The sequence below is a fragment of the Sciurus carolinensis genome, chromosome 2 (genome assembly GCF_902686445.1).
Source record: "Sciurus carolinensis chromosome 2, mSciCar1.2, whole genome shotgun sequence".
Lineage (NCBI taxonomy): Eukaryota > Metazoa > Chordata > Mammalia > Rodentia > Sciuridae > Sciurus > Sciurus carolinensis.
Genome location: NC_062214.1, coordinates 164,334,239 through 164,362,063, shown reverse-complemented (window position 1 = coordinate 164,362,063; position 27,825 = coordinate 164,334,239). Strand labels below are relative to the sequence as shown.

Sequence of the window (27,825 nt, the reverse complement as noted above, 5' to 3'; positions counted from 1 at the left end):
TAACCAGATGCCGATGGTCCGCGTGGGCATCCGGAGCCGCGCCCCCTAGGAGCCGCAGCACTGTTCTCTCTCAGGCGGGTTACGCCCCAGGGCGCAAAGCGGAGCGATTCACGCATCAAAAAGTCAAAGTACAACCAGTCGCGCCAAGGAGAGGCGGCGTTATTTAGGGAGCCGACTTCTCCCCAAGAGCCTCCACCCAGTCCCCTGGGCCCAGCGCCCAGAACTCAGACGGCGGCCGGCTCCTGGAGCCCAGCTCCCTCCACGTGTCCTGTCTTCCCGGCAGCCTCTCGGCTGCCTCGAGAGGAAAACCTCCTGACAACTCGCGGTCTGCGGACTACGTCTCCCAGAAGGCACCGCGCTACTTCCCTCCGCCCCCTCCCAGGCGCGCAGGCGCGCTGGGCTCCGTCAACAAGTCGGGCTGGCGGCGACTGAGTGCGATCCCTTATGGGACTTGTAGTTTTTTCTGGCGCTCACTGGGCCGCCAGTTAGAGGGACGAGAACTACAAGTCTCGGCTGCCCCGGCGCGGCGAGCTCGGTCACGTGGCGGGGGGCAGATCGGGCGTGCGTGCCGCCGTTGATCCGGTGCTGCAGTGAGGAGGTGGTTCTCGCCCGTGTTGTGTGTGTGTGTGTGTGAGTGAGGGAGCGAGTGAGTGAGTGAGTGAGTGTGTGTGTGGGGGCACTCGGCTTGTTGTTGTCGGTGACGTCCCCCTCCCCTCCGCCCCTCCCCCTCCCCGCTGCCGCTGCAGTGGCCGCTCCCTGGGCCGTAGGAAATGAGCGATAACGATGACATCGAGGTGGAGAGCGACGTGAGTCCCGGGGCTTCTTCCTTCCCGTGCGGGTTGTCAGGCGGGGACAGCGGCCGGGGCTCTCCGCGGGGCGACGGCGGGATGGGGCCGGGCTGCCGCCGCCTTCTTCCCCTTCCCCGGGGGCTGGGACCGCCTGCGTCGCGCTCCCGGCTCGCTCCCCTCGGGGCTCCTGGCCGGAGCGGCCTCCTGGGGCTGGAGGTGGGGAGCAGACACGCGGCCTCCGAGACCCCCACCTCTTTCCGTGGAGAAGGGTTCTGCGGCCTCTCACCCCACCCCACCCCGCTCAGGATCCGGGGACAGGGATGCGGTGTGCTTGGGATCCCATTGTCCGGATCCTGGGAATGGGGACGGCACTCAGGACCTGCCCCTTGGGTCCGCGACCCCCTCCTCCCGTGACCTGCGGATTCTAGGGGTGAGGGAGGACGGTGAGGGGCGGGGAGTGCCCAGAAGCCCGAGCTGGGTCCGAGGGAGGAGACAGTCTTCGGACCCCTCTGGCCCTGGTCGGATCCCGGAAGGAGGGGCTGCGCTCAGGACCCTCCTACCCTGCTACCGGATCCCGCTGGGGGGTTGGGGTGGGGGGGAAGAGAGGGAGGGAGGGGTGTCGGGCTGACTCCCCACCCGCCGCTTCCTCCGCCGCCGGCATTTTCTTTCTTATTATTGAATGCGAAGTGTAAAAATAACTTCTATATTTTCTATTTTTTTCTCTCTTATTCCAGGAAGAGCAACCGAGGTTTCAATCTGCGGTACGTCTTCTACTCTCCATTTCATTTTCATTTCCGTTCAATTTTAGTCCTTTTTGGGGTCAGAGAGAAAAAGAGGTGGTTCTATTACTTTTAATATTGTAGTAAACTCTCCTGTTAGCTGCTGAGTTGAGGTGGGGCCTTCTGGGGTTGGGGAGAGGGGTTTGCAGATCTCATGATTCTAGATTCTCAGGTGGTAAATTCTAGTGAGTTGACTGAGTGAGAGGAGCTGTGTGCAATTCATTAATTGTTCTGTAGTTTTCAGGTGAGAGATCCGACTACCACTATATAATCGAGAAATGAAAAATAAAGCATTCTGAAAGAGAATGGTAGTATTGTTTCAGGGGCAAGGTGTCCAGAAGATTCATTTAAGAACAAGTAGGTTTTAAATTCTGTTTGCATAGTTGTGTGAAGCTGAAGCCACATGCAGTAATCTGCTGTAACCAGAAGTCATGTGACTGCTCCAGACCCCTGGAATCTAGCACAGCATGGTATTCTTATGCAAAAATTGTAAATGTAGAGGAGCCAAAGGTGGAATCATGAAAGTGTCATGTACAGACAGCAGCTTGTGGTCTGACTCAATATTTGAGTTGAAGGAGAGATATAAAGAAAACAATAAAATGTTGAAATGTGGCATTGCAGAGACAGCTTTGCAGAAATGTGGTATATAAGATCATATCGTGTTAAAATAATGTCTTAGGGTTTTGATATATGTTCTCAGTAGATGGTTTTGTGGATTTGTGCAGACACTAATGTCTTTGGAGTCTGAGACAGTAATGTGGGTATAGATAGGAAAAACAGATCTAGTAAATCAGAGAGATAGGTACAGCATAGTATCTAATATTTGACAGTTGGGACCAGTAAGAGTGGAGGGGTTGGGATCAAGAATTCATCTGCCTGTGGGGACCAAGCAATGAGATTGTCAAGAAGTAGATGGAAGGAGTGAGGACTGGGGTGCCATTTCTAAACAGGCAGCCACTACTCCAGTGGGTTGGAGTGAGGGCTCAGTGTTGCCAAGATCTTTCTATTCTATTTTTAAAAGAAAAACTAGAAATCATGTTATTTTTCAGATTTTTTTTTTTTTTTTTTTTTAACCATGCTGTGGATTGAACTCAGAGCCCTGCACATGCTAGGCAAGCACTGTACCATGGAGTTATAGTCCCAGTTCCCATTTTTCTGATGTTTGAAAATGGTGTATAGAACGACTCTTTGGGGGTTTGCAGGATGCCACTTTGATAATCTCTGGTGGAAGAATTGACTATCTGAAGGTGAAGGCAAGTTCTCTTAGTTGTACCTACTCTTAGAGCAACCAAAAAGATTGTGCAGGTTGTCAAGAAGATAAGTATGAAGACAAATTTTATTTATTTCAAGCTGATATTTCCATAAAAATTGGTGATGCAGTTGTGAGAGTCTTAAGGATTAGCCCTGGATAATTGTTAACTAAAAATAATTTGTTTTATTTCTTGTTGGAATATTGTCAAATATGTATATTTATAAATATATTTGAATATTGAATTGCCTTTTTTTTCCCCCCAGTTACTGTTATTTTATCCTTAATAATGTGTACTTGGAGTTTTGTGTTTGGGACTCATTCGGTTTAATTTTTTTTTTTTTTTTTTCCTTCAAATCTTCAGTTGTAAAACCTGCCACAGGGTTTGATCAGGGTTGGAGGGTAAGGATTGGTAAGAATTCCTTTGCAGAATCATCCATTAAATTGGGATTACATTGGCTTTCAAATGAGAAAAAAGTTTTCTTCTTTGTGAAATTTTGGCTTACAGTTCTTGAAAGCTTTCTGCTTTTCAAATATTCTTCCACACGAGTATTGATGTAAATTCGTTTACTGAATTATTAAAAACTTTCCACTCTCCTAGAATGCTAATTTCCTTGTTTTGTCTAGATGTTTTTGGTTTGCTCTTTTTTTTGTTTTTTAAATGGTGGGTACTGAGGATTAGAACCCAGGACCTTGTGCTTGTGAGGCAAGCACTCTTACCAAATGATCTATATCCCCAGCTCCCTTGGTTTGCTCTTAAGTGCCTAGGATTTTTTTTTTCCTTTGACTCTGGAGGTAGACAGGGGAAGTAGGTTTGACCCTTTGCTTTTTTTTTTTTTTTTTTTTTTTTGGTGCTAGGGATTGAACCCAGTTGTCTCAAGACCCTTTGCTTTTAATTTGACACACCTACTTGTTGATTTGAGTATTGTCTGGCACAAGGTAATCACAATAGCATGGAGAGAAAAAGCAGATGAGTTATAGATCATTTTACAGTATACCAAACTGTTGTGAATGGGTAGGGTAAAAAAGTATTCCATTTTTCCCCCTCTGTGAATGTATCTGTTTACTCTCTAAGATTTAGCATAGATATATCATATAGACATATATATAGATATATAAATAAATATATGTTTTGGGGGATAGGGGTGAAAACTTAAGTTTTGCCTTGGGAAAAAACATTAAGAAAAAGATGTGGGCTGTGAACGATCATTTAGGACAATAAATGATCTTTTAAAAAGTTATTTGGAAAATGTTTTATGGGCCTAATAGAAAAAGAGACATTTATGTTTTAAATTGTCACTACAATTTGTAGGCCTTACATGAAATATGCAGGATATTCAGCAAGAACAGAATTAGGAAGTGAGACTAACTGTAACAGAAAGTGAAACTGATTTGACGAATGTTTTTGTTGCCTCAGTATAAACTGAAAACAGCTTCTCCAGTTACCAGTAAGCTTTTGTTAAAGGAAGTAACCCAGAACAATATTACTAAATTCAGTACATCACAGAATCCCATTGATGTTATCTTATTTTAATTTTTTTTTTTTTTTAAGGGAAATGTTTGCATTTAAAGGTAAATTTTTGGAACAGGTATGATTTATAAAAGAGGTTCCTTTTGCTTTGAGAAATTTCTTTGGGAAAGAGTGAAAGTATACAAGAAATGTAGCATTAGTCTGTTGATCAGGAAACCAAGGCCTTTTCCAATGTATTGTAACTGAACGTGTTGCATTTACAGTGTATCTGTTAGGAATTTAAAACTGATCTGTGCAATTCCACTTCTTGACCTTTCTGGTGTGAAGTATTTTTAATGGCTCAGAGCTCTTTGAGCGCTTCTTGAAGAATTGTAGAATATTCAGAAGGGAATGAGTCTGGTCATTCCTCTGAGATTGGAATTCACTCAGGAAGCTAGTGTCTTCTCATAAGATAGATGTTCTTAAGTTTGAGTCTTTTTTATTTTCTTCCCTGAGATGCCAATAATGGTGTAAGAGTTGACCGTGAAACCAATTTGGTTTTCAATTAAAATTGCCTCACCAAGGCATCCTTCCTCTTTAGTGGCTATAGTTTAGTGTTACCTTTGGATAATAGTGTTCCCAAGTTCTTTTAGGCACCAAAGATAGGAACAACCTTGAAAACAAATGTATTCATTAGATGACAGAAATATATAATCAGGCAATAAATTTCAAGCAGGAGAGGTGTTGGGAAATTGAAATTAATGTCTTCATGTTAGGGACCTTAGTGAATTCATCTCATCCCAGTTGCCCATTATTTCATGTTGCAGTTTTCATGTTGACTAAAATAAATATTTTAAGTTGCTTTGAAATTCAGTTTTATTCTGTTTCTTATCAGAAGTAAAGAATAAATTTTTTTCTGTTGAGAATTTGGGACTTTTTTTTTTCCAGCATCCTTAGTGTTTACTAAGAATAGCTTGATAACAATCATAAGCAGTGCTGTCTTCCCTCTAAAATGCACTGAAATTCACATATATGTATATATGTACACATACATACATACACATATGAGGCTGAACCCAGGGATTTCACCAGTGAGCTACATCCTCAGTCTTTTTTAAATTTTGAGTTGCTGAGTCTCACTGAGTTGCTGAGGCAGGCCTTGGACTTGTGATCCTCTTTCCTTAGCCTCCCAAGAGTCTCTGGGATTACAGGTGTGCACAACTCCTGTCTGCACCTTTAAATTCCTTAAATGCAGTTAATGTTTAGTGGGCAACATAGGTTCCCTATATTGCTGATAATTTTCTATATTGGGCTCTATATTTTCTATATTGGAATCCTTATAAAAAGGATTAGGTGTAAGGTAGCTTGTAAGAAATAGTGTTCTGAGAACCTTGTGCATGCTTGAATAATAAACCATTTATGTTCCCATGTTATTTGCCTAGAATTTAAGGTTGGGACCAATGTTGTGCCTCTAATGAAGATGCATTTTCTGTGTAATAAGTTTAAATAATTTTAAGAGATTTCCTTAATTCTGAACAGAACTCCTTGGCTTTGATGACCTGCCAGTTTTAACAATTTATTGGCCGACAAAATAATGTCTGTATTTAACACTTGTTAGTAGCAGAGATGAACAAATTATAGGTGAAGATTTTATTCTGGCTACCAGTACAGGAAGTTTAGTGGAAATAAAAACTAAGAGGCTAAGTAAAACTTCAGCAGAGATGCCAAAGCTGGAAGCAATTTGGTACTGTAGTTACTGTTGAGCATCTGTGGGCCACTCTTTGGTATTGCCTAGCCCCTTAGTATTTCTTAGTCTGGGACGCCCTGAAGGAAAGGCTTTCTGGCCGAGACTATCAATCCAATGTGCTTGAAAAGCCAGCAGCATCCTTTGCTCCTGGAGGATGTATTGTGGTGAAATTTGGGGGCCTGCTGAGTAGCCCAAGAAACCTTCTGTTGTCCACTCAAATTGCGCCTAATTAATTTGCAAGGGTGCTCTCGGTACGTAGTTTTCAGTGTCAGAATTGAAAACTGCCACATTGAAAACTGTGAGACATCTCTCTCAGGACAGGCAAGAGAGCTTGCTCATCTGAGTTGAGTCTTACTTGTTCAAGATACAGTTGTTTGGTCCTTTAAAAAAAAAAAAAAGAAAGAAAAATGCTTTTGAGTTTGTGGGAGGATCTCAGATGCTGTACACTGAGAGTCTTCACCCATTTTCTTTCTCAACTCTAAAATCTTGTTCCTTTGGGAAAGGGTTACCAGCCAGTAAAGGTGGTTAACAAGTCAGTTATAAACTTGCCAGTTGGCTCTCTGGGTGTGGGGTGGGATGGGGTAATCAGGCTGGATGGATTTGTGGTTTGGAAATACTTCCCGAAGAGAATTTTCAACCTTGTGTTAGATTTTCAATTTTCCATGTGCTCTTTAAAGCCACTGGTGATATCTTATAATTCAGAGTTGCCTGGAATTAGGCGTGTTAGTTTTGCATGTTTTTAACTTGTTCTTGCAAATGAGGCTTTGAAGAGAAAAAAATATATCTTTGCCATTGTCTCAAGAGCTCCAAAATTGATTCTGGTTAGGCCTAGCTGCTCAGGGATGGACACGACAGCAGGGATTGGTCTAAGGTTCCACTATTCTGTTAGTTAAATTGGACTTGGAACCACCACAGAAATTCCATCCCCTACTTTGAGAACAACAGTCCCCAGCCCAAGCTCTCTACCAGGCAGTGGACTGCTGCCTTTTCCTTGTTGAGCCAACTTCTCAAACTTGGCTGGCGCCCCAGATGAGAAGCCAAGATTTCTGCTAATGGGCCACAGCCAAGTTCGCTTACAGTCCTCTAACCGAAAGACTTGTCCATTTGAGTCCTTTCAGGGCTCAGTGAATGGGAGGAGAGTAGTGCATTGTGGGGATGATTTCAGTGTTAGGTTTTACCTCACTCCATGCCTCTAGTACAGGATCAGTAAAACCAAGTCCAACATGATTCTAGCTGTTTGTGATTTACAGGGCTCTCCCAGAAAGAAAACAGATGATTAGAATTTTATTTGTATCAACAGGAGGGATTGTGGGTAATTCTGCTGTCACTGCTTCTGTGCACAGCTCTTAAGCTGGGAGGAGGGCCAGGACTCAGGGTGATTTAGTAGCCCGAGTATCTTAGGCTGCTGCTGGAGACCAAAGCTGGGCGATTAATTTGCATGTAAATAGACCATCTTGGAAGAGTACATAGCAAACACAGGAGAGGCAGATACATGCCAAATGTCAGCCCTTGTCCTTCTAAGCTCCTCAGGTAGATAGTCCCAGCCCAGTTTACCTTTGTGTGGATGACTAGTGGGAACAAAAAGTTGGACAAGGACTTAGTACTTAAATATGTTTAATTCCTTTAAGGTACTTCTTACTGCTGTTAGAAAGTATCTACAGTTTTTTGCTTCAAGGTTGTATCATGATACAGAGTACCTGTCTCTGGACTGGGGGTGGTTTCAATGGTAGAGCACTTGCCTAGCATGTGTAAGGCCCTGGGTTCAATACTCAGCACCAAAATTTTAAAAATTACCAGAGCACCCCTGATATTGAAGTCCTCTAGATTCAGGTCATATGGTGTTCTGAACTTGATTATCCTCTCAGTTCCCCATACTATTCCATACATCACTGTGGTCTAGGAAGTACTCACTTTATGGTGAATTCTGACTTAAGATGGGTTAGCTTTAGAAGTGTTTTCTGTCTTCAAAGAGTGGCATGCTCTGAAGGATCATGACTGTGATGGGAACTACGTGTCCATTCGATAGAGCTGTATAGGCTAGGTGTATGCTTGAGAGACCAGGAAGTATAATTAAGATGACCACAACTGCTCCTGGCCTCTCCTCCTCTGGAATGACTCAGACTTTTAGGATTAGATAATATGAGAATTAGAAATCCTTTATTCTCACAACTCTGGTCTTTACAGTAGATTTTTGTCTATACATTTTATCTAGTAAAAAAATTCATTGGAGGCATTATTGTGCTAAGCCAAGTTATTTACTCTTGTTGGTTCCTTTTAAAAATTCTTGGCCCTCTGTACGAGTGGATTAAAGCCACCTCATTTTCCCATATGCAGATTTGCTCTCTAGGCTAGCTCCTTGCAACCCGGTATATTCAAGGTAAATCTCAGAGCATATTCTCCATAATTATCCAAGTGTAGGTGTGGTGCAGTTCTTGCTTTCGATTGTTAAGCACTTGTGTTCCATTTGGAAGGGATATCCTTTTAATGCTGACCTGCTGAAGCTCTCTTATATTGCTCCCCAGCACTGTCTTTACTGGAGGTACTTTTCTGTTCCGATTTGTTGGCAGTCTTTGCTGCCTTCTTTGTGATTCCAAGCAGGAGCAGGACAGGTTGAAGACTTTGATTTGAGTATTTAGAAAACTGTCTGATTAGCCTGACCTGCCACAGGTGCCTGAAGGAATTTATTCAGAGCATGTGGGCGTCGGAAGGCCTGCCTTGTCAGAACTACCTTTCTGGCTCAGCCTTGGCAAGGATAGCACCTTGGATGTGTTTTAAAAAACAGGGACTCTGAATGCAGTTAGCATCTTTATCAGTTCTGTTATTGTGATCTCAGATTTTATGCAGTTGGGTTTTCTGGAGGTTTTAATTTCTGTTGTATGATTTGGTGGGAGAGTTAAACTAGTGCCTTAAGCAGACTGGAGACCAGAGCAGAGCCTCCGGTGGTGGGTTTCACATAGAGAGCAGCACTGCACCAGTGACTCAACTCCTCCTGGGGCACCCCCTCCGCCGAACTCTCTTACAGTGGGGGTAATCAGATCTTAGGAAAGGGCCCACTGGAGATTTCCCTAGTCACCTCCCAGCCACCAACTGGTAGCTGTTCTGCCACATAAGTAAGTTGGGGACACTGGTGTTGCAGGAGAGTCACGCTTTGTCCCCATGAATAACTTTGATTTTACTTATGCATGAGCTGGATGCATCGAGCTACTTTGGATGTTCCTGTCGCAAGCCTTCCTCACCCCTTTCTCCCCCTTTAGCAGAGCCTAATTCTGGAGACTCCTAACTTCCCACCTCGACAAATCTTCCCAGTCCACTCGCCAGGGACAGCGCTGACAGCATATACTTCCAGGCTGTACCCCACTCACCTTGTACTAAGCCGAAAGAGTGTTGTCTTAATGTACTCTTTCTCCCATTCTTCTAGGCTGACAAACGGGCTCATCATAATGCACTGGAACGAAAACGCAGGGACCACATCAAAGACAGCTTTCATAGTTTGCGGGACTCAGTCCCATCACTCCAAGGAGAGAAGGTGAGTTTATTGAGAAAGCCAGTAGGCCACCACTAACTTGTAACTTGTGGAACTTAATAGGACACTTCTATCCGGAAAGAAATACAGTAAGAGATATTCAGATGGCTTGGTTTCTTTCCTTTTTTAAAAATTCTTTGGCCTATCATCACACACCTTACTTGCTCTTGTTTATCTTTAGTAGAAATATATCAGATATAATGGGGCCGTTTGTAAGACATCAGTATGAGTGGTTTTTCAAACTAGTATTGTATCTAATAAATTAATTCAAGAAATTATTATAACTATACATTCTAGTACGGCGCTTAACCTGTAGTTAGTTTGGGGACACACTAAAGGTTCCCAAGATCATTGAATCCCCAGACCTCTGAGAATTTCTTTTATAAGGTTTTACATCAGTACTTAGTGTAAAGAGCATTCCAGGTGTGTCTGTGAACCAATCTGGGCACGAGTGACTTCACAGCCCTGATAACCCTTTTCCCTAAAGTACGTAAAGAGTAATTTAGACTTTAGAACAAAAAACTTGAGTAGAGACATGTTCATAAGAAATAGAAGGAAAAAATAGTCATTCCCTTTCCTCCAGCCCCACTGATGGCCTCCAGAAACTAGCGTTTTTCCTGGAGGGGTGGACACCAGCTGTTTCTGCATTCAAAAAACAGAGTCTTTGAGTAAAAGCCTTACGGTTTAGGGTCACTCCTTGGAATTTAGAGGAAACATCTGTCTGCACAGTTAATTCTATTCTTGACACTAGTGTAGCTGGCTGGTCCCTGCAGCCCTTCAGTGGAATAAGTGGCAAATTGGGAAGAAACCTGTGGTTTTGCCTGGAGCAGGTATCTGTGATCCAGTGTTTAAAGAAACAGCTATTTTGGGCTGGAGATGGATCTCAGTAGTAGATAACCTGCTTAGGATGTGTAAGGTCCTGGTTTTGATCCCCAACTCACAAAAGAAAAGAAACATCTTTTGTTAAGAATAATCTTTGCTCTTGGGTATACTTTTTTTTTTTTTTTTTTTTTGTGGTGCTGGGGATTTGAACCCAGGGCCTTGTGCTTGTGAGGCAAGCACTCTACCAACTGAGCTATCTCCCCAGCCCTTGGGTATACTTTTGAGTGACTCTTTTGATTAGCTCTGTATTGGGGGTCCTGGGTTTGTTAACTAATATTAAATCGGGAACCATTATGATTTGATTATACTGTGGTAAGTCATGTGTTTTGTACTTTATCTAAGGTGTGGCTTTCCATGCACCTGAAGCATGGGGTAGGTCTGACCTTTATGAAGAACACAAAGCAGGCCATGTGAATACCTAGTATTGCGAAACCAGAATTCGCCATGGGTTAAACCTACTTAGTATGAACTTGATTTAATGGTCCCAAACAAAGGTACTTACCTGGAATAACAACATTCCTGGGTACAACACTGTCTAAGTACCACAGGAAATTTTTTTGACTGGAGAGACTCACCCTTTTAGTTGAAATACACGTGTGCAAAAGCTTATGTCTTATGTGTGTCTCAGCTGTTGATGTCAGTGCTTATTCCTTTACCATGTTATCAATTAACATAGTTTCTGTGAGCTACATGGACAAGAACTGCCTTCTACATCTTATATGAATGAGTGACGTGAAGTCAGTGCTTCCCAAGGGGTGGGCTGTGACCACTCACATCAGAATCACTACCAAGTCAGCTTCCTGGAGGTAGGCCTGGAAACCTGCTTTTACAATAAGCAGTCAAATGATTCGCAGGCATCTTTAAGTTTAAAAACACTGTGAAAGAACCACAACTATCCTCCTTACCCAGCCTATTTCACATTGCCAAAACATTCTTTCTTAAATCCTTATAATCTCATTATCCTAAATCCCGCTGTTTCCTTCAAGAAAGTTGAAGGTTTAGCCAGGTGCAATGCTGCACACCTGTAATCCCAGCAACCTGGGAGGCTGAGGCAGGAAGATTACACATTTGATGTCAGCCTGGGTGACTTAGTGAGACCCTGACTGAAAAAGGGCCAAGGATGTAGCTCAGTGGTGGTTTTCCTAGGTTCAATCTCCAGTACTGGGGGCAGTGGGGAGTTGAAAGTCTGACTTAGGTAGCCTTAAAAACAGTAGTTTGTCATTTGTTGTAGCCCTTTGACTTTTTCTCACTCCCTTCAGCATTCATATAGATTCAACTCTTTTCCAGCCACTGTATACAGCAGTGGGTATACAGCAGTGAACAAAATAGAAGCAAGCTCTTATTTTGATAAGGAAATGATAGAAAATAAAGTAATAATAATTATTGTCAGATTAGTGCTATGAAGGAAAGTTAAACCAGGAAGGAATTGTTGTGATTTTAATTCAGGCAGACAAAAAATACCTCACTGTCAGGGTGGCGTTTGAGTGAAGATTTGAAGGAAGTGAAGGAAAGAACTGCGTCCATCTGGTGATGAACCTTCCAGGGCAGAGGGAGGGCCAGGCCAGTGTAGTAGCAACCCCGAAGCAGGAACCAGGGAATGTTCCTGGGCCAAGCGAGGAAACTTAAAGAGACCAGAGTGGCTAAAGGATTGAGTGAAAGGATGATCACAGGAGATCCTCTTAGAAGCTCACACTTTTTTATAAGCAGGAGAGGAACGGTCTAGGGGAACGAGATTTGTTAATCACCAAAGCCCCAATTTGAGAATTTGCTGGATGCCATTCTAACTTTGGAATCCTCCTGTCTTGTGTGCTCTTCACTTTGGTTGAATCCAGCTCCTTCCCATATGAAGAGCATAACCTTCATTATTCCCTTGTCTGTCAGCAGTTTCACAGATGTAGTGTGTCTAACAAAACTGTTTGGTCTCACTAAGTGTTGCAATTTAAAAAAAAATGTGGTATTTGAACCAAAGGAAATTGACTCATTTTTGATTTGGATTGCAGCAATTAAGGTTGTGACATTAATGTAAATAATCATGAAATGATTATTTTACTGTATGAGTTTTGGGGCACTCAGTTTATTTATTTATTGTTTTTTGTTTGTTTGTTTGTTTGTTTAGTATTGGGGATTAAAGTTGGGTTTTCTACCACTGAACTACATCCCCAGCCCTTTTTTATCTTGAGACAGGTCCCCAGTAAGTTGCCCAGGCTGCCTTGAGCTTGCCGTCCTGTGTCAGCCTCCCAAGTTGCTGGGATTACAGGGTTGTGCCATCGTGCCCACCTTAGCTCAGATTCTTGAAGTTTGGAGAGCTTTGATTTGGACTTTTCTTGTTTTGGTCTCCTTTGATTTGAGCATTTCCATATGACTTTTTACTTAGTATTTGGATTATCTGTGAAATGCATTCTAAGCTTTTTTTTTTTAATAGAGAAGTCAGTATTGATTGAATTGGATTCTAACCAAAAATAGGAGATACTTGTATTTGGGGGGGAAAAAAGGCAGGTGTGGTGGCAGAAACCTATAATTCCAGTGACTTGGGAGGCTGAGGCAGGGGGATTGAAAGTTTTTATTGGCTTTTTTTTTTTTTTTACTACACTCAGACCCCCCTGCAAAATAGACCATTACAGTTGGCAATTTATTTGGGTTTTGTCATCAATTCCAGGGTTAGTAATTGAACCCTTGAGCTCTTGTTTTGAGTCATTTGTGTCTCATGGAGCCCATGTAAAGATGGGATAGAATCGACCATCAGCCAGTTAGGCTGTGAGGGTAAGATCAACTGTGGCACCATCTTCTAAATAGGGAGATGGTACTTTGCAGAAATTATTCTTTGTTTTAGGGTCTTAGTTGGGTACTAGAGAATGTTACTTAGTGGTTTACTGACACTGAGCTCATGCGATTGTGTGGGGGCTGGATCTGGTAGACATCCTGTCAGGTTGCCTTTATATGGGGGCATAATTTTGTTCTCTACCCCATAAGTTAGCCCCAGTACTTGAGCCAGAATGAGTCAGTCCTGACTCCTTAGCATGGTGGACATCAGCAACAGAGGGTTATTTTCACCATTGCTATTTGTAGCTGTATAGCAGTTTATAGTAGTTTCTCATCTTGTAAATTTCTTCCTAAATGCCTGTGTGTTGCTCTGTCAGGCAGTTGTGCTCTGCATGTCTCCCTTCTGGAGCCATGTGGAAAAGAGAATGTAACCTCAAGTGAAAATAAAAACCGATTTCTTCTAGTCAGCTTTCAGTTTGGAATTTTGTGGATTTTGGGGAGACTGAAGACATCACCCGTTAGCTCCCATCACAGTTTGTGGCACGTGGTAGGTTCTCAATCCATAGTTATGGAGAGAACTGGAGAAAACAGCAGCTTGCTTAACCTGTTAAAGTAGCAACAGCCAGCTCTATGTGCTCACCTGTGTGATTGAAACCACGAGTGCTATAGAGGTTAAAGGCCTAAAGATGGTGTCTGCTTTTGAAGGTCTTGCAAATGGGAAGTTTTAAAAGATGGGGTGAATCTGTTTCATTCCTTTAAAGTTTTGCTTCCTTCACAGGTACATGTTAAAACCAAATAGTCCTTGTGACAAGAATGTGATGATTTTTGGGGAAGGAGCAGGGGTACCGAGACTTGAACCCAGGACTTTGTGCATGCTAGGCAAGCACTAAGCTACATCTCTTGCCCTTTTTATTTTTCTTGTGAGAATAGGGTCTTGCTAAATTGCCCAGGCTGGCTTTGAACTTTGTGATCCTCCTCCTTAGCCTACTGATTAGCTGGGATTATAGACAAATTCGCCCATGCCTGGTTTAAATTCTTAAGGCCAGAGACTTTCTTTCACTTAACCCAGTGCAGGATTTTTTTGTTTTGTTTTGTATGTTGTTTTGCAGTACTGGTGATTGTAATCTAGAGCCTCTCATGTGGTAAGCGAGCATATCACCTCTGAGCTATCCCCAGATCTTTTTTTATTATATTTTGAGGTAGGGTCTTACCAAGTTGCTGAGACTGGTCTTAAACTTGAGATCCTCCTGCCTCAGCCTCCTGAGTAGCTGGGATTACAAGTGTGTACCCCACAGCCAGCCTGGTGTAGTTTTATATAGATTTGTGTGATTATTTGATGACTGTCAACCCACACTGCATCATAGTAAGTATATTAAGGCAGAGAATGTGCCTCCTTTTGTTCATTTTCTTCCCTTAATGCCTGGCATAGAACAGGGAACTCAGTGAGTTTTATTAAATAAACTGAGGGGAGGAATCTCACTATTCTGGGAGATGACTCCTTCTGGTGGATGCCTTTAAGGCAGGCAGTTCATTCAACAACACTGTGTCTACATCATATCTGGGCTGGCAGAATGAATGTCTTTTAAATATAAACCGTAGCCCTATCCATTTCACATATTATTCATTAAGGTTATTTTCTGACCAGACTCCAGCTTAGCATCTTCTTAAAGTTTCTACATCATGAATTGTGCCCATAGTTGCCCAGTCTTCATTAAACTCCAGGTTCAACCATTGTATTTATTTAATTCTTTATAAATTGAATTTATGTCTTGCTAAAGACCTCCACGGGCTTTTCATTGCCTGCTCAGGCAAGGACAGCATTCTGTGTTCTTTGAGGTGCCCAACTTGCCCGCCTGCTTTTTCTCCTTCCTTACATTAACTCTCCAGTTACTGTGGACAGAGGACCACCTCCTCTGTTTGCCCAGGAATGTCATCTCTGCTTCTCTGAGGTCTTTCCTCAAGATCCAACTCCAGCTTGGTGGCGCAGATGATGTCTGGGTCTCATGTTGAAGAGACTTACTCAGAGACCTCCTTGTCCAGGCACTTTGTCCTCTCTTTGTGCCTCTTCTCCAGCTTCTACCTCACTGCACTTAGAACCATGGTGCCTTTAACTCCAGTGGCCCTTTGTGGGCCTCTTGTGTCTTCCTTATTTCTGTGGTTATCTTATCACCTAACTGAATGTGATGCTGTAGAGAGCACAAACCTCTTTCATCTCTCCAGGAATCTCTGCAGAGTAGAGTGTACTAGAGAACAAGGAGATACTACCTTACTGTTTTTGCATTTGATATTAGGAAGGATGGGATTGATTACTAGACCTTCCTTTTAGCATTTCTTTTCCTTTTTTTCTCCCTGTAACGTAATAGAAAAACTTTAGAATAATAGGAAGAAGAAAAAATTTCTTCATCTAACACAACTCCAACCTTCTCTTTGATCTGTGATCCTATGACAAGCACTATCTGGTAGAAATTTAATGTGAGCCACAAATACATTTTAAATAGTTTAATTTAAAGTCAGTTAAGCTTTTTTTTTTTTTTTTTTTTTTTTTAATATTTTTAGTTGTAGACGGACACAATACCTTACAATACCTTTATTTTATGTAGTCCTGAGAATTGAACCCACTGCTTCACATATGCTAGGCAACTGCTCTACCACTGAGCTACAACCCCAGTCCCTAAAGTCAGTTAAACTTTTTAAAAGACATGCTAAAAGAGTAATAAGTGAAACTAATTTTAATATATTTTATTTAACCTAATATTTAAAAGTAAGTGCAACTTTAACATGCAGTCACTGTATTAAAAATTATTAATGAGGTGTTTTATCTATTTTGTTGCACTAAGGTTTTTTTTGTTTTGTTTTGTTTTTGCTGTACTGAGAGTTGAACCCAGGGCCTGATGCATGCTAGGCAAGTGCTCTACCACTGATCTATATTCCCAACCCCATATAAATTTTTATTTCGTGACAGGGTCTCACTAAGTTGTCTAGACTGACCTCAAACCTGGAAATTGTGATGCTCCTGCTTCAGCCTCCCAAGGAACTGGGATTACATGTGTGTGCCACCACACTGTTTTAAAAATCTTATGTGTATTATGTATTTCTGGCACATCTCAATTCAAAATAGTCACATTTCAAATGTTTAGCCATGTAGCTAGTATGTATCATTGGATAGTACAATTCTAAGATTCTTTCCACTTCATTATGAAATCGGGCACCACCTTAAAGTGGATATCAAAGAAACTTGCTTCTTCCCCCCAAAAGCTAATTAATATTAAGTTCATGAAATTGCAAATGGGGTCTAAAAAGCAAGCAAACGTGATATTATTATTATTATTATTATTATATTCCTTTCTGGTCATGTGCACACTTTCCATGGATTAAATTGTTACAAAACTCATTATTGCTTTTACATAATAACATGTTTTTTTCCCAGATGATGTAGCATTCATATTTAGTCATTAGGCACATTTCTGTTGGTTAATTTTGGGTTGTATCCAGTTTTTAAATTTTATAAATACTGTGGTGATGAGAACATTTTGGTGAATGGCCATTTTCACAGACTAGAGTCCCAGCAGTTGGCTTCCTGCATCATGGGTATGAGCATCTGGTTTTTGCTATGTATTGGCAAGATGGTTTCAGGAAGGTTGTTTTCATGTCTTCTTTCCTTCTTTCATTTCTTATTTTTTCAAACAAATTCTAAAGACAGTCCTTTGGTAGTATTTTGAGACTCCCAATTTCACTATCGTTGGAATTTATTTTTTTGAGGATGACTAATGTAGTAGACGAATGATAGTAATTAACTTTTGTATTTTGTGTATTACCTGTGGGAGTAAACACTTTTCCACACGTTTATTTACTCTGTTTCCTTTTTTGGGAACTGTACTTCACAGCCAAAGTTTGATGGGGAAGTGCCACACCTTGGTTTCAAGCCATCAAAAGCACGAGAAAAAAGAATGTTTTGTGTCGACTTTTAAACAAATATCTGACTCCTGGCTTTAATTAAGCCCCTTGCAGGGCATGATAGCACTGCCTTTCCCTAATGATCAACAAATAGTCCTACAGCTGGTCCAGCAGAGGGCCTGGAAGCAGGATGCCTTTAAGAAACCTCACAGCCAGACTGGAGTTCAGAGCCGGCCTTAGCAATTTAACGAGGCTCTAAGCAACTCAGACCCTATTTCTAAATAAAATACAAAAACGACTGAGGATGTGACTGAGAGATTAAGTGCCCTTGGGTTCATTCCCTAATGCCCACCAAAAAAAAAAAACATGTCACAGCCTTCCAACCTGCCTTGTTGGCATCTATGGGGTTCCATTTTTGGATTAACTAGTTTATTGGAGACCCAAATATTATGTAGATTTGTTAATTTTTATTTTCAAAAGATAAAAATGAAAAGATTTTTATTTCCAAAGGTGGCTTACTCAAATTGAAATGTATACCAGCTCTTCCTGGCCCTTAATGCATGTAAAAGCTCGTGTAGTTCTCAGAAAATAAGTGGCTTATTTTCCCTAAAATACCTAGTGCAAAATAAAAGTCAGTTGGTACATCAGGCAGTTGTTCTTTTTATTCTTCCCGATGGCAGTTTTTCTTGGAAGAAGACAGCAGCTGAAGCATCATCCCAGCATGATGTTTTTGACATGAAAGGGGAAAGGTGATAAATAGAGCTAACATTTTTTTTTTTTTTCTTTCAGATCAGCAGTGGGACCTTGGGAGGGCAGTCCTGTTCCTAATGTTAATGATCTAGTACTACTGCTCTCTGCCTCACCTCTCCCTATCTGCTTTCTAGAACAACTTGACTTTTTACATAATCCAGGTTACTCTAATAAGATTCACAGCACCAGAAATGTGTGAAACTTCTGAGAACTGCTACCTTAAATCGGTCCTAATAACTTTGGACCTGATCCTAAGCATCAGTGATAATGGCTTCAAGAATTATTTAGGGTCTTAAAAGGTTCTAATTAGAATCAAACTCTTTGGGGTCCCAGCCTTTTGTGAAATATGTAAGTTGATTCTTGCCATGATTTGAGGAATGCGTGGATTCTGTTGGAAGCAGAGTTCTGTGAAAGTGATACCTATGGAGGGTAGGCTGACCTCCTCTTTGAGCACTTGCTGCCCAGCAAGCAACTGCAGCAAGAGCAGTAGAAGGGACAGAGATCTGTGGGGCCTCACTGCCACACCTGGGTCTTCTCCCATAATCCATTTTGTTTTTACCTTCAGGGCTGCCGAGAGGCAGTTGAATCCAGCAGCACTGCGGGGAGCTGACATTTCCTCTCCTGGGCCAGCTTCACTCAGTCCTCTCAAGCTATCTTGCGTCTTGGACTTTTCCTCTGTTTGTTTCTTCTCTGTTAGGAGCCTGTTTGGTTCTCACTATCTTTAAAAGGAAAAGGAAAGAAAAACGGTCTTCCTTCAGTGCTGCTATTTTTATAAGCTGCTGTTTTTCACTTTTTTTTTTTTTTTGCCAAGTTCTAAAGACTAGCTTCACCATCGCTTTACTTCCCGCTCACTCCCGCACCTGTGTGGCCAGTTTATCATTGGGCTTCAACTCTCTCTCCTGCTAGGAAACCACCTTCACCAGGGTTTTCATAGATATCCTTGCAGGCAATCAGTGACTCTTTCAAGATCCTTTTCCTCCTCATTCTCCCCTCTGTGACAACACTATTCCTGCAATTCTGTTGTTTTTAAAGTGGATCTACAGCTGCCTCTGTTTTCAAATGTGGGTGTCCCAGAGGCCTGGGTTCAAATTCTGATTCTACATCCTACTAATTACACACATATAAAACATTGGTTAAGTTACAACTCTATGCCTCAGTTTCCCTTTTTATAAAGTAAAGGAACTAACAAACAAAAGGATGCCTGGCACTTAGTAAGGGCTTGATTAGTGTTATGTGCTGCCATTATCATCATTGTCTTCATCATTACTTCTGTTGCTCTGTGCATGCATAGATTTGGAACAAGATCTGGCATCTTTTTGTGTGTCTACCTATTCTCATTAGCCATGGTCTGTCCTGTCCCATGGCTGTGTCTAAGCTGTTCAGGAGAGTTGTGTCTGCTCAAAAAGGTAGAATTGGAAATTAGCGCCCTCTCATTGCAAAAACTAGAAGGGCAAGAAAATCATTCATGTCCTTACTAAATACCCAAAGGCATCATGTTGACTTTCCAGGTCCTATCTGGTCAGCATACTCACGTGAATGTTGTCAGTTGACTCAGCTGACTGAGAGGCTTTTCAGGAAAGAGAAACTAAAAACCCAGGGCTATTCCATAGTCCATGCCATAAATCCCAGGGTTTCTTGCTGGCTTCATGTTTATGTACATATTATAAACTCATAAAGGCAAGGAAAGGCCTGCTCACACCTTGGTTTTATGGCTGGTCACTTGATTTTGTCGTGGTTTGGAAAGATGGGAGGGGAGGGGGTTTTAGATGAATCTAGCATTTTCTAACTTCAGGCTCCCCCTGGACTATACGCAAATTTGGAGACATTTTGTATTTTGTGGCTATTTAAATTTTTTGTTGAATTTTAGTTCTTATTGAGTAACCTGGAAAGGATAAGATTAATTCTGAACCATCTTTTAAAGGGGTTAAGAGCACCCTGAGAAAGACCCAGAGGACTTTTGTTTTCAGAGCAGAGTACTCTTGTTTTGAGCACTTAGGAATTTTAATCTTCTTCCCAAAACTATCCTGAGGTGGAAACTGCCATCACTCGTGGATATTTTTCTTATTCTGGCTTGTTAAGCTGTGCTCACCATTCACTTTTTACTTTGTAGTACTAATTTCATGGTTTCATGTAGAAATATCTGATAGAGAACCTGGGAACACACAGGCTGCTACTCAGTAGAAGTCATCACTTCTTATATTTGCCAGTGTTCTCTGGTTTCAAAAATTTTGCTTTTCTGCCCTTGTCCCAGATACACACAGGTGTTAAAAAAGAGGTAATGTTGCCTTATGGGAACTGTTGAAAAAATAGCTTTAAATTAGGCAAATTTAACCAGGCATAATGGTGCAATCCTGTGATCCTAGTTTTTTGGGAAGTTGAGGCAGGAGGATCACAAGTTTGAGACTAGCCTTAGGAATTTAGCAAGACCCTGTCTTGAAGTAAAAAAAAGAAATAGAGAAGGGCTGGGAATGTGACTCAGTGATAGAGTGCCTGGGTTCGTTCAATCCTAGTGCTGAAAAAAAATTTTTTAATTTTTCATTTTAAGACAGTGTGTTGCTAAATTGTTTAGCACCTCAGCCTTTCAAGCCATTGGGATTACAGGCATGCACCACTACAGCCCCCAACCCCTTGAAAAAAAATTTTTGAAGAGAGCTTGGGATATAGACATACATAGCAATTACATTAGGGATGGAGAAGGTAGAGTTTGCAGGGCTAGGTGGGGTCTTGTAGGATTTCTTGTTGAATAAGAAATAGCCATGGAAAAGAAAGTGTTTGCAGGTACAGAGCTCAGTAATGACAGTGTAGAGCTCGCTTTTGCCTCTTGAATCCCCAAACTTTACCACCTCTCATTCCCTATTAATCAGTTTTAATTCCCTCTCTAGTATCCAAGAGGCAGGGTATTTTAATTAGTGCCTCCTAATTATGTACCTTTTTCCCCCTCTATTTTATCACCAAATAATTAGACCCTGATATGACCCCTGATATGATGCAGGAAACAGCATCTGAAGTGTATGTTGTTAGGTCTTCTCATTCTTCCTACGTAAGCTAACCATTCAGCTAAGGAGACAGATCTAGCTTCTCCCTCACCCGCTGCCCTTGACTATGCTGCTCTCCTTGCTTAGCACCCTTTTCCCACAAACCCCGAGTTGGTCTAACGAAGTGTTCACTGTTTCCCATGGGAATGTATGCGTGAGAGAGAAATGTAGAACCAAGACCAGAGCCTGGCAACAGTAGGGAATCACCCCAGCCAGAAGCCACCTTTCCCGTGGCCTGAAAAATCTGTACTAGTCAGGTTACACTTGTCGTCACCGCATGTGATTTGTCTGCTTGTAGATAATACCTCCTCAGCTAGAGAGTAAGTAAGCTTCTCGGCAAAGAAGCCATGACTAATACATTGTGTTTCCCCACAATGTCTACCTAGAACCTTGCACATAATTCGCATCAGATAAAAATGATTAATTGAATCCGAATGATTTCCTCTTGAGGAAATTGCCTTAAGGGTACTGTAAGAGGAAAGCCTCGAAATTCTGGTACTTCCAAGGACTGGCAAATAAACTGAAGCCTTCCATACCACTCTGATACCCAGCTCACCCTGACGTCTATAATTTGAGACTGTTGGGATTCAACACAAGTAAATTTAGTTTGTTAGCCTGAGTGTGGATGTTTTCTTTGCTTTTCCCCCCAGTTGTGTTCTGGTTGTTTAGGACTGTATTACTGGGCTGTAATACAGACTTAAGAAGAACTACCCTCCTATCAGTAAGAAGCTTTCCTGGTGCTCAGGAATCTCTATGTTGTGAATGCTATATCTCAGCTCCTAGTCAACCCTTCCTTGGGCTTCTCTTGGCTTTGTTCCATTCTGCCAATTTGGCTGCTGGCTGCCTGGTCATAAATAACTGGCCATGTTTGCGGCCCAGAGGAAATCTCCCAGGGACAGTGACCTGACATCCATTTTATTGGTTAATTAACATGTTCCTCTGACAGGACAGTGCCACCTGTGGCTATTGTAGAGATGTGGTTGCTTCCTGAAGGGGCCCAATCTCATGCCCTTCCTGTGTTGACATCAAGCACTGACAGTCTTCATGCAGTCTCTTCAGCTGGGAAGACTCAAACAGTGACACAACAGCGGTGTTCAGTTAGAACTAGTTAACGATGATTTGGGGATTTGACTGAGGTCTAAGACCTTGGTGCAAACCATTGTACCTACTCTTACCCCTAGCCAGCTCCAGCCAAGACCTTGCTCTTGTCATTCTGGACCACTGCCTGTTGCCAGGCCTTAGCAGAGTATGAGTGACTCAACCTCTCATTTAAGTGGGATTTTGATGTTTTCAGACATAGCTAAGCTGAAACTTTAATGCACCCTAAAGAACGAGAGGGGTTGGGAGGAGTGAGGGTTCAGGAGTCAGATGGCCCAGCACTGAGGCCAGACACCACCGCTGCCTAGCTGGTGGTTTTGAATAAGCCAGTGTACTCCTCTGAGCCTTGGGTTCCTGGCAGAGCTCCTTCTGAGACTCTGCTTGTGAGGTAAGCTCTGTGAGGCACTGGGCACTTTGGCACAAAGAAGGCCTTAAGTATCCATCACTGTTTCTTCGGCCTTTTCCCACCTTGCCCTCCTGTTCCCAGTCTCTCATGCTGTGCCATGGAAGGTCATGGTTCCCTTACTACCCAGACTCGGTCTTTATTTTGTCCCCTGTGCTTTTTCTCATATTGCAACAGGCATCCCGGGCCCAAATCCTAGACAAAGCCACAGAGTATATCCAGTATATGCGAAGGAAAAACCACACGCACCAGCAAGATATCGATGACCTCAAGCGGCAGAATGCTCTTCTGGAGCAGCAAGGTGAGCGGCCCAGCTTGTGGGGCATCTGGCCCTGCTGTGCTCCGGCCAGGTCGGGGCTTTCACACCTGGGCCTGCAGAGTCAGCCAGTCCCAGAGCGTGCCTCAGAAGCAGTCTCGGCTTTGTAGTTGAGTGTTAGAGGAAGACCTGAGCTGCCAGTGAGGAGACAGTGGAGGCTAGGGAGTTGGACATTGGAGGCTGTATCTTTTCTGGCCTGATCTCTCCCTTTCTCGGGACTCAGGTGCTCTGCCTGCAGTAGGGATCACACCTGGCATTAGGTGTCTGATAAGAGCTTTGAGGTCCTTGGAGTGGAATGTGCTATATGTAAGTACCAGAGACTCCAGGTGTTCAGGGACAGTGAGCCCTCCCCATTGTCAATGGTAGTCCAATCAGGGCAGCCTACGGGCCAGGCCCCTGCTATTCTCAAATGCTCACACCCGCCTTTTCCTACAACCACAGGGGAAAGCCAGAGCTGATCAAGTTCTTTGTTCCTGGGGAATTCACTTCTCTTCCTCCCTCATGGAAGATGCAAGTAAAAGGAAATGCAAGTAACCACCTGGGTTAGAACACCTCAAATAAAATAAATAAAACGAATGGGTTTTATTCAAGCTGAGCTGAACCAAGGGATGGGCAGTGGGTGGCATCAGAGGGTTGGTTAAGGGGCCGAGCAACCTGCATGTAGGGGCTATCTGTCAAAAGGCCCAGGTATTTTGTGTGTATCGGTGACTTGCTTCCAAGTGTCCAGCTTGTCATTCCAAGTGGATCTTGTACATGAGAGCTAAACCAAAACTTTTCTTTGGCCAGTACGTCTTACATCATCCTTTCCTGCTATTGTGTGGCCTTCACACCCTTGTGAAGCCTGGCATTGCTGGGCTGGCTTCTTCTTTGTCATTGCACCGCTGAATCCCACAGGGGAGCTCATGCTCTGGTCTCTACGCTGGGCTTCCATGGCAGGACGGTGACATCACAAGCCTTCTCTTCAGGGTTGGGTGGAATGGCAGAGTGACTGGCCATATCTGCGAGGCACCCAGGTCCAGCTGGGAAAGGAGGGAAGGGAAATGAAGTGTGTGGGTGGAACAGCCACCCAAAGGGAGTTCTTCTGTCTGAGCCACCCTGAGCCTGGGCGGGCCAGCAAGCAAGCCCTTAGGAAGAACAGGCTGGACTCTGAGTCTGAGACTTGGTTACTCCCCGAGTCTCCAGAAGGTGGTAACGTGCTCCCTCGGTTGCTTTTTAGTCCGTGCACTGGAGAAGGCGAGGTCGAGCGCCCAACTGCAGACCAACTACCCCTCCTCAGACAACAGCCTCTACACCAACGCCAAGGGCAGCACCATCTCTGCCTTCGATGGGGGCTCTGACTCCAGCTCGGAATCAGAGCCTGAAGAGCCCCAAAGCAGGAAGAAACTCCGGATGGAGGCCAGCTAAGCCACACAGAGCAGGCCAGCAATAAAAACTGTCTGTCTCCTCCGTCGTCTCATCCTCCTCTCAGTTCATCGTTAGAACCCTCAGAACCATTTAAGAGACTCTTTATTTTTCTCTTTTTTTTTTTAATTTTTATTTTTACGTAGAAGCTCTTGGACAACAGCTCTCGTTCTCCTTCCCCATTTCCACAAATTTTTTTTTAAATGTATTCCCTTCAGGGATTCCCTGTCCCCACCAGACATTTTTAAACCAAAACACCCCAACTTGGCAGCTTTTTCTGTGGAGGACAGACGGCCGGCCGGACCTCTGAGCACATGGTGTCCTGCCCACCCCACCAGCTCCTCCAGCCCTGCGGGGCACGTGCCTGGAGGACGCCTGCCCTGCCGGGCCTCTCCTCCCGGTCCCCCTCGCCCTTGTTTGATAGACTTTGTGAATCTGTGAACTGCTCTACTTTGAGAAGATGACCAGTTTGGAATAATCAGAATTACCCGCTCTCCTTCATAAGGATTTTTTTTTTTTAATCCTAAAAAGCTATTTATCACTCTTGTTGAAAGACCAGACCTTGAAGAAGTTTGTGGTATAAAAGGAAAGTGGGGACAGATTTGCAGAGTCCTTGGCACGTTTCACTCCCGCTTCTCTCAGCCAGCTGTTTAAGCCTGCAGTGCCAGCCTTATGGAGGGCCGTGTGACACTTGTGGTATGTATGGGAGATGGCAGCAGTGAAGCGGCAGCCACCAGGGAGTGGTAGGGGGTGGTTATTTGGGGGTGGGACAGGGAGGGATCATTGGGTGGGGTAGAGGTTTTGTATTGAGGGCCAGTGATGATGTTTTGATATTTATTTCCTGCTACTGAAATTTGAATCTGAGTGAATTGTCCCTATTTCTGATGATGTCGGTATTGCAAAGCGACAGATTCATAAAGTAATGATCAAATCTTCCTTTCTTTTCGTGTGTATTTCTAAGAAATAGAGCCAACTGATTTTGTAATATAAATACCAAGAGCAATTTACCTGGTACTAAACCCGCACCCCAGTGCGGTCCCTTTCCCCACCCTCACCCCACTTCCTCCTGTTCTGGAACCTGTCTCCATTGTGTGATCCAGCCCTGGTTCTGGCTGTGGTCAACAGATCCCAGTGAAGGGTTTTGTGTGTTTAGGCCTCATTTCTTTGTCTTTTTCCTACTCCGTTCCTGGCATTTGCTGATCTCTAGTGTATACTCTGTAGTCTCAGTCTGTGTTTGATTCCATTCCATGGAAATAAAAAGTATGTTGTACATACTGCCGAAGAATTGTCTTGCAAGTTAAGGCTTCCCCCTTTACTATAAGACTATAAATAAAAACTTATTTTATCCTTCTTGGTGGTGGTGTCTTCTTGCCGCTGCAAAGGCTGAAATGGTTGAGGGAAGAACCTTCTGGAAGATGCTGGCCCTGTGTGGAAGACTGAATGATGAGCAGAGGTCTCTTCCTGGTACTTGCAGAACTAGGAGTGCCATAGTCACTTTTGTTTAGAGGGCTCTTTTTAGCTTGGGAGAGTGAATAAATGGGTGTTGGTGACAGTGTTCATCAGAAGGAGACTTGGGGTTCCCACAGGTGGCAGTTATCTGGCAACATTTCTAGATCCAATTCCGACTGATCTTTTGGTTAATGACCCTTAGGGGATTTGGTGGCCTAGAGATGTGGTTCGGGTTCTCTTGATAGTGATTACCCAGAGGTGGCTGGCGTTTATCAGGATCTTTCAGTTTCTAAAGAGTTCTAGTTATGAAGAGGACACAGCAGGACTGCCAAGGACTGGCAGTTAAGGAGACTAACAGCATCAAGGTAACTCAGGCTGTGGACCCCATATCAGCCTGGATTAGTTCAGTCTTAGAAAGAAATGGCTATAATACAGCTCTGGATTTTTCGTCTGGCAGATGGGAACTGCTGTTTCTAGACTGAAGGAGGAAGTGAAGTTCAGTAGCATGTTCTTTGATTTAGAATGGTAGAATGCTGGAGCTTCAATCCATTGGATTTCAGATCCATAGTATTTCTTTTTGGTCAATAGGAGTTGAGATAGATGGGTCAGGTTTCTGCAGGAGGCCGGATCAAACTTTCCCACCAGACCCTGATTATATTAAACAGAGATGCTGGGAAAACAGGTCAAATCTATCAAAGACACTCCTTTTCAAGACAGCAAAGAGATAGGAATGAGAAAAAAATGGGACTGAGAAGTCAAGTGATTTCACAGGCCATTCGTGACCACACACTTTCTTCCTCTTTTCATGCTTTTCTGCTCAGTATATCTGGCTTATTCGTGGTTTGGTCAGGGTGGGCATTAGAACAGCTGATGAAGCTGTGCTGGTGAGGAGGTGGCAGGCAGGGAAGCTGGGCACCCAGTAGACAGGGAGCAAACCAGAAGGGGCAGTTGGGCTGGCAGAGGAATGAATTGTCCCTAGGGCCAATTCCTGGTTCCAGGATGTTGTAGGGCAAGGGGTTGAATTTAGGCTTCCCTAGAATTCCATAAACCAGTTGGAAGAAGAGGGGTATAGTTGCTAACTGGTTTTCCTGGGCAAATTTGAGCCACCTGGTTGACGTGCTGAAAAGACTCTGGCAAGTGATGAAGGAAAGGTGGTGCCCCTGGGAGCCATTGCCTGAACTGTGAGAGACCTCAGGCTTTAGACTGCTCAGCTGAAGGGGACAAGTCAAAGTCACAACCAAGTCCCTTCTGGGGTGTGCGTTCAGGAAGTGCATGTAAGTATGCCTCCAGGACACCGGAAGTCTGACCCTGACTTGCTCCCTCACAGTGATGTTAATCTCTGTGGTTTGTTTTGTCATTACTCTCTGGACAGTCTCCTGCACAGAGCCAGGTAACCTATTGATTATCTTGGTCACTGCAGCAGGTGGTTTCACTGAGAGGCCTGTCAAAAGCCACCACTTTCTCTTTTGCACTGGTATATTTCTACCTTTGCAATTGCCCCAGGTACAAGGGTATTTAAAATGACCCAGCTTTTTAAAGTTCCTGATATGCTGTTCCCATTGTAAAACAGCTTACAACTTCAGTAAAGAATTAAGTAGGCTCACAGAGCTGTCATCTTAGCTGGGGCAGATTTTAAAACAAAGTTGAATAGATAATATTGTTTGAGTCAGGATATTATTGAATTACTGAGGACCTGGCTAAGTTACCCAGGCTGACCTTGAACTTGGAACCCTCCTACAAATTGGGATTGCAGGTATGTGCCTTGCACTGGATTCCATGTGTGTTGCCTGTGCTGTGAAGTCAGACAGCCTGGGTTCAAAATCCTGTCTCTGTCCTTCAGTAGCTCTGTCACTTCTCTGAGCCTTATATGTAAAATGAGGGTAATAAGAGTACTAGCTTCATGAGGTGGTTAGGTGGATTAATGAGATAATGCTGGTAACATGCTTGACCTCCGGACCAAGGGAGCACCAAAGTGCCAACTGTAATTATCTACATAGAACACCTGACCAAGGCTGACTACAAGGTGGGAACTCCAGCTCCTAGGCACCTACCCCAGAATGAGGGTTGACTTCTTGGGTCTCTCAGATGCTTCCAGCTCCTGCCCTGACCTTAACAAGGATAACAGGGTGACCCAGGACTGAACTGACAGACTTCAGAACTGAAGAAGCCCTGTGGGTGTATGTTAGATTCTTTACCCTCACCATGCAGTGGGATCTCTGACCTTTGGACACATTAGAGGTCTGGGGAGATTGCCCAAAGGGATGTTTTGTTAAAAGGAATCTTGTGCTCCAGCCCCTCTGA

General features: G+C 43.3%; 1 protein-coding gene across 6 annotated transcripts; it reads left to right on the top strand.

The window, feature by feature from the left end:
• Positions 1 to 557: 557 nt before the first annotated feature.
• Positions 558 to 25,425, top strand: Max (MYC associated factor X). Of its 6 annotated transcripts, XR_007107328.1 has the most exons (6): positions 558 to 806; positions 1,523 to 1,549; positions 9,432 to 9,539; positions 22,536 to 22,659; positions 23,116 to 23,200; positions 23,891 to 24,018. XR_007107328.1 is itself a non-coding variant. In XM_047542262.1 (5 exons), exons 1-5 carry the CDS (start codon positions 771 to 773, stop codon positions 24,076 to 24,078), a joined length of 483 nt encoding a protein of 160 aa, XP_047398218.1. In that variant the 5' UTR covers positions 558 to 770; the 3' UTR covers positions 24,079 to 25,425. The 6 variants fall into 6 exon arrangements, 5 of the variants coding, with proteins under 5 accessions (XP_047398218.1, XP_047398217.1, XP_047398220.1 ...); XM_047542262.1 differs by lacking the exon at positions 23,116 to 23,200 and having other exon boundaries at positions 23,891 to 25,425; XM_047542261.1 differs by lacking the exon at positions 23,116 to 23,200 and having other exon boundaries at positions 22,530 to 22,659; positions 23,891 to 25,425.
• Positions 25,426 to 27,825: the final 2,400 nt, after the last annotated feature.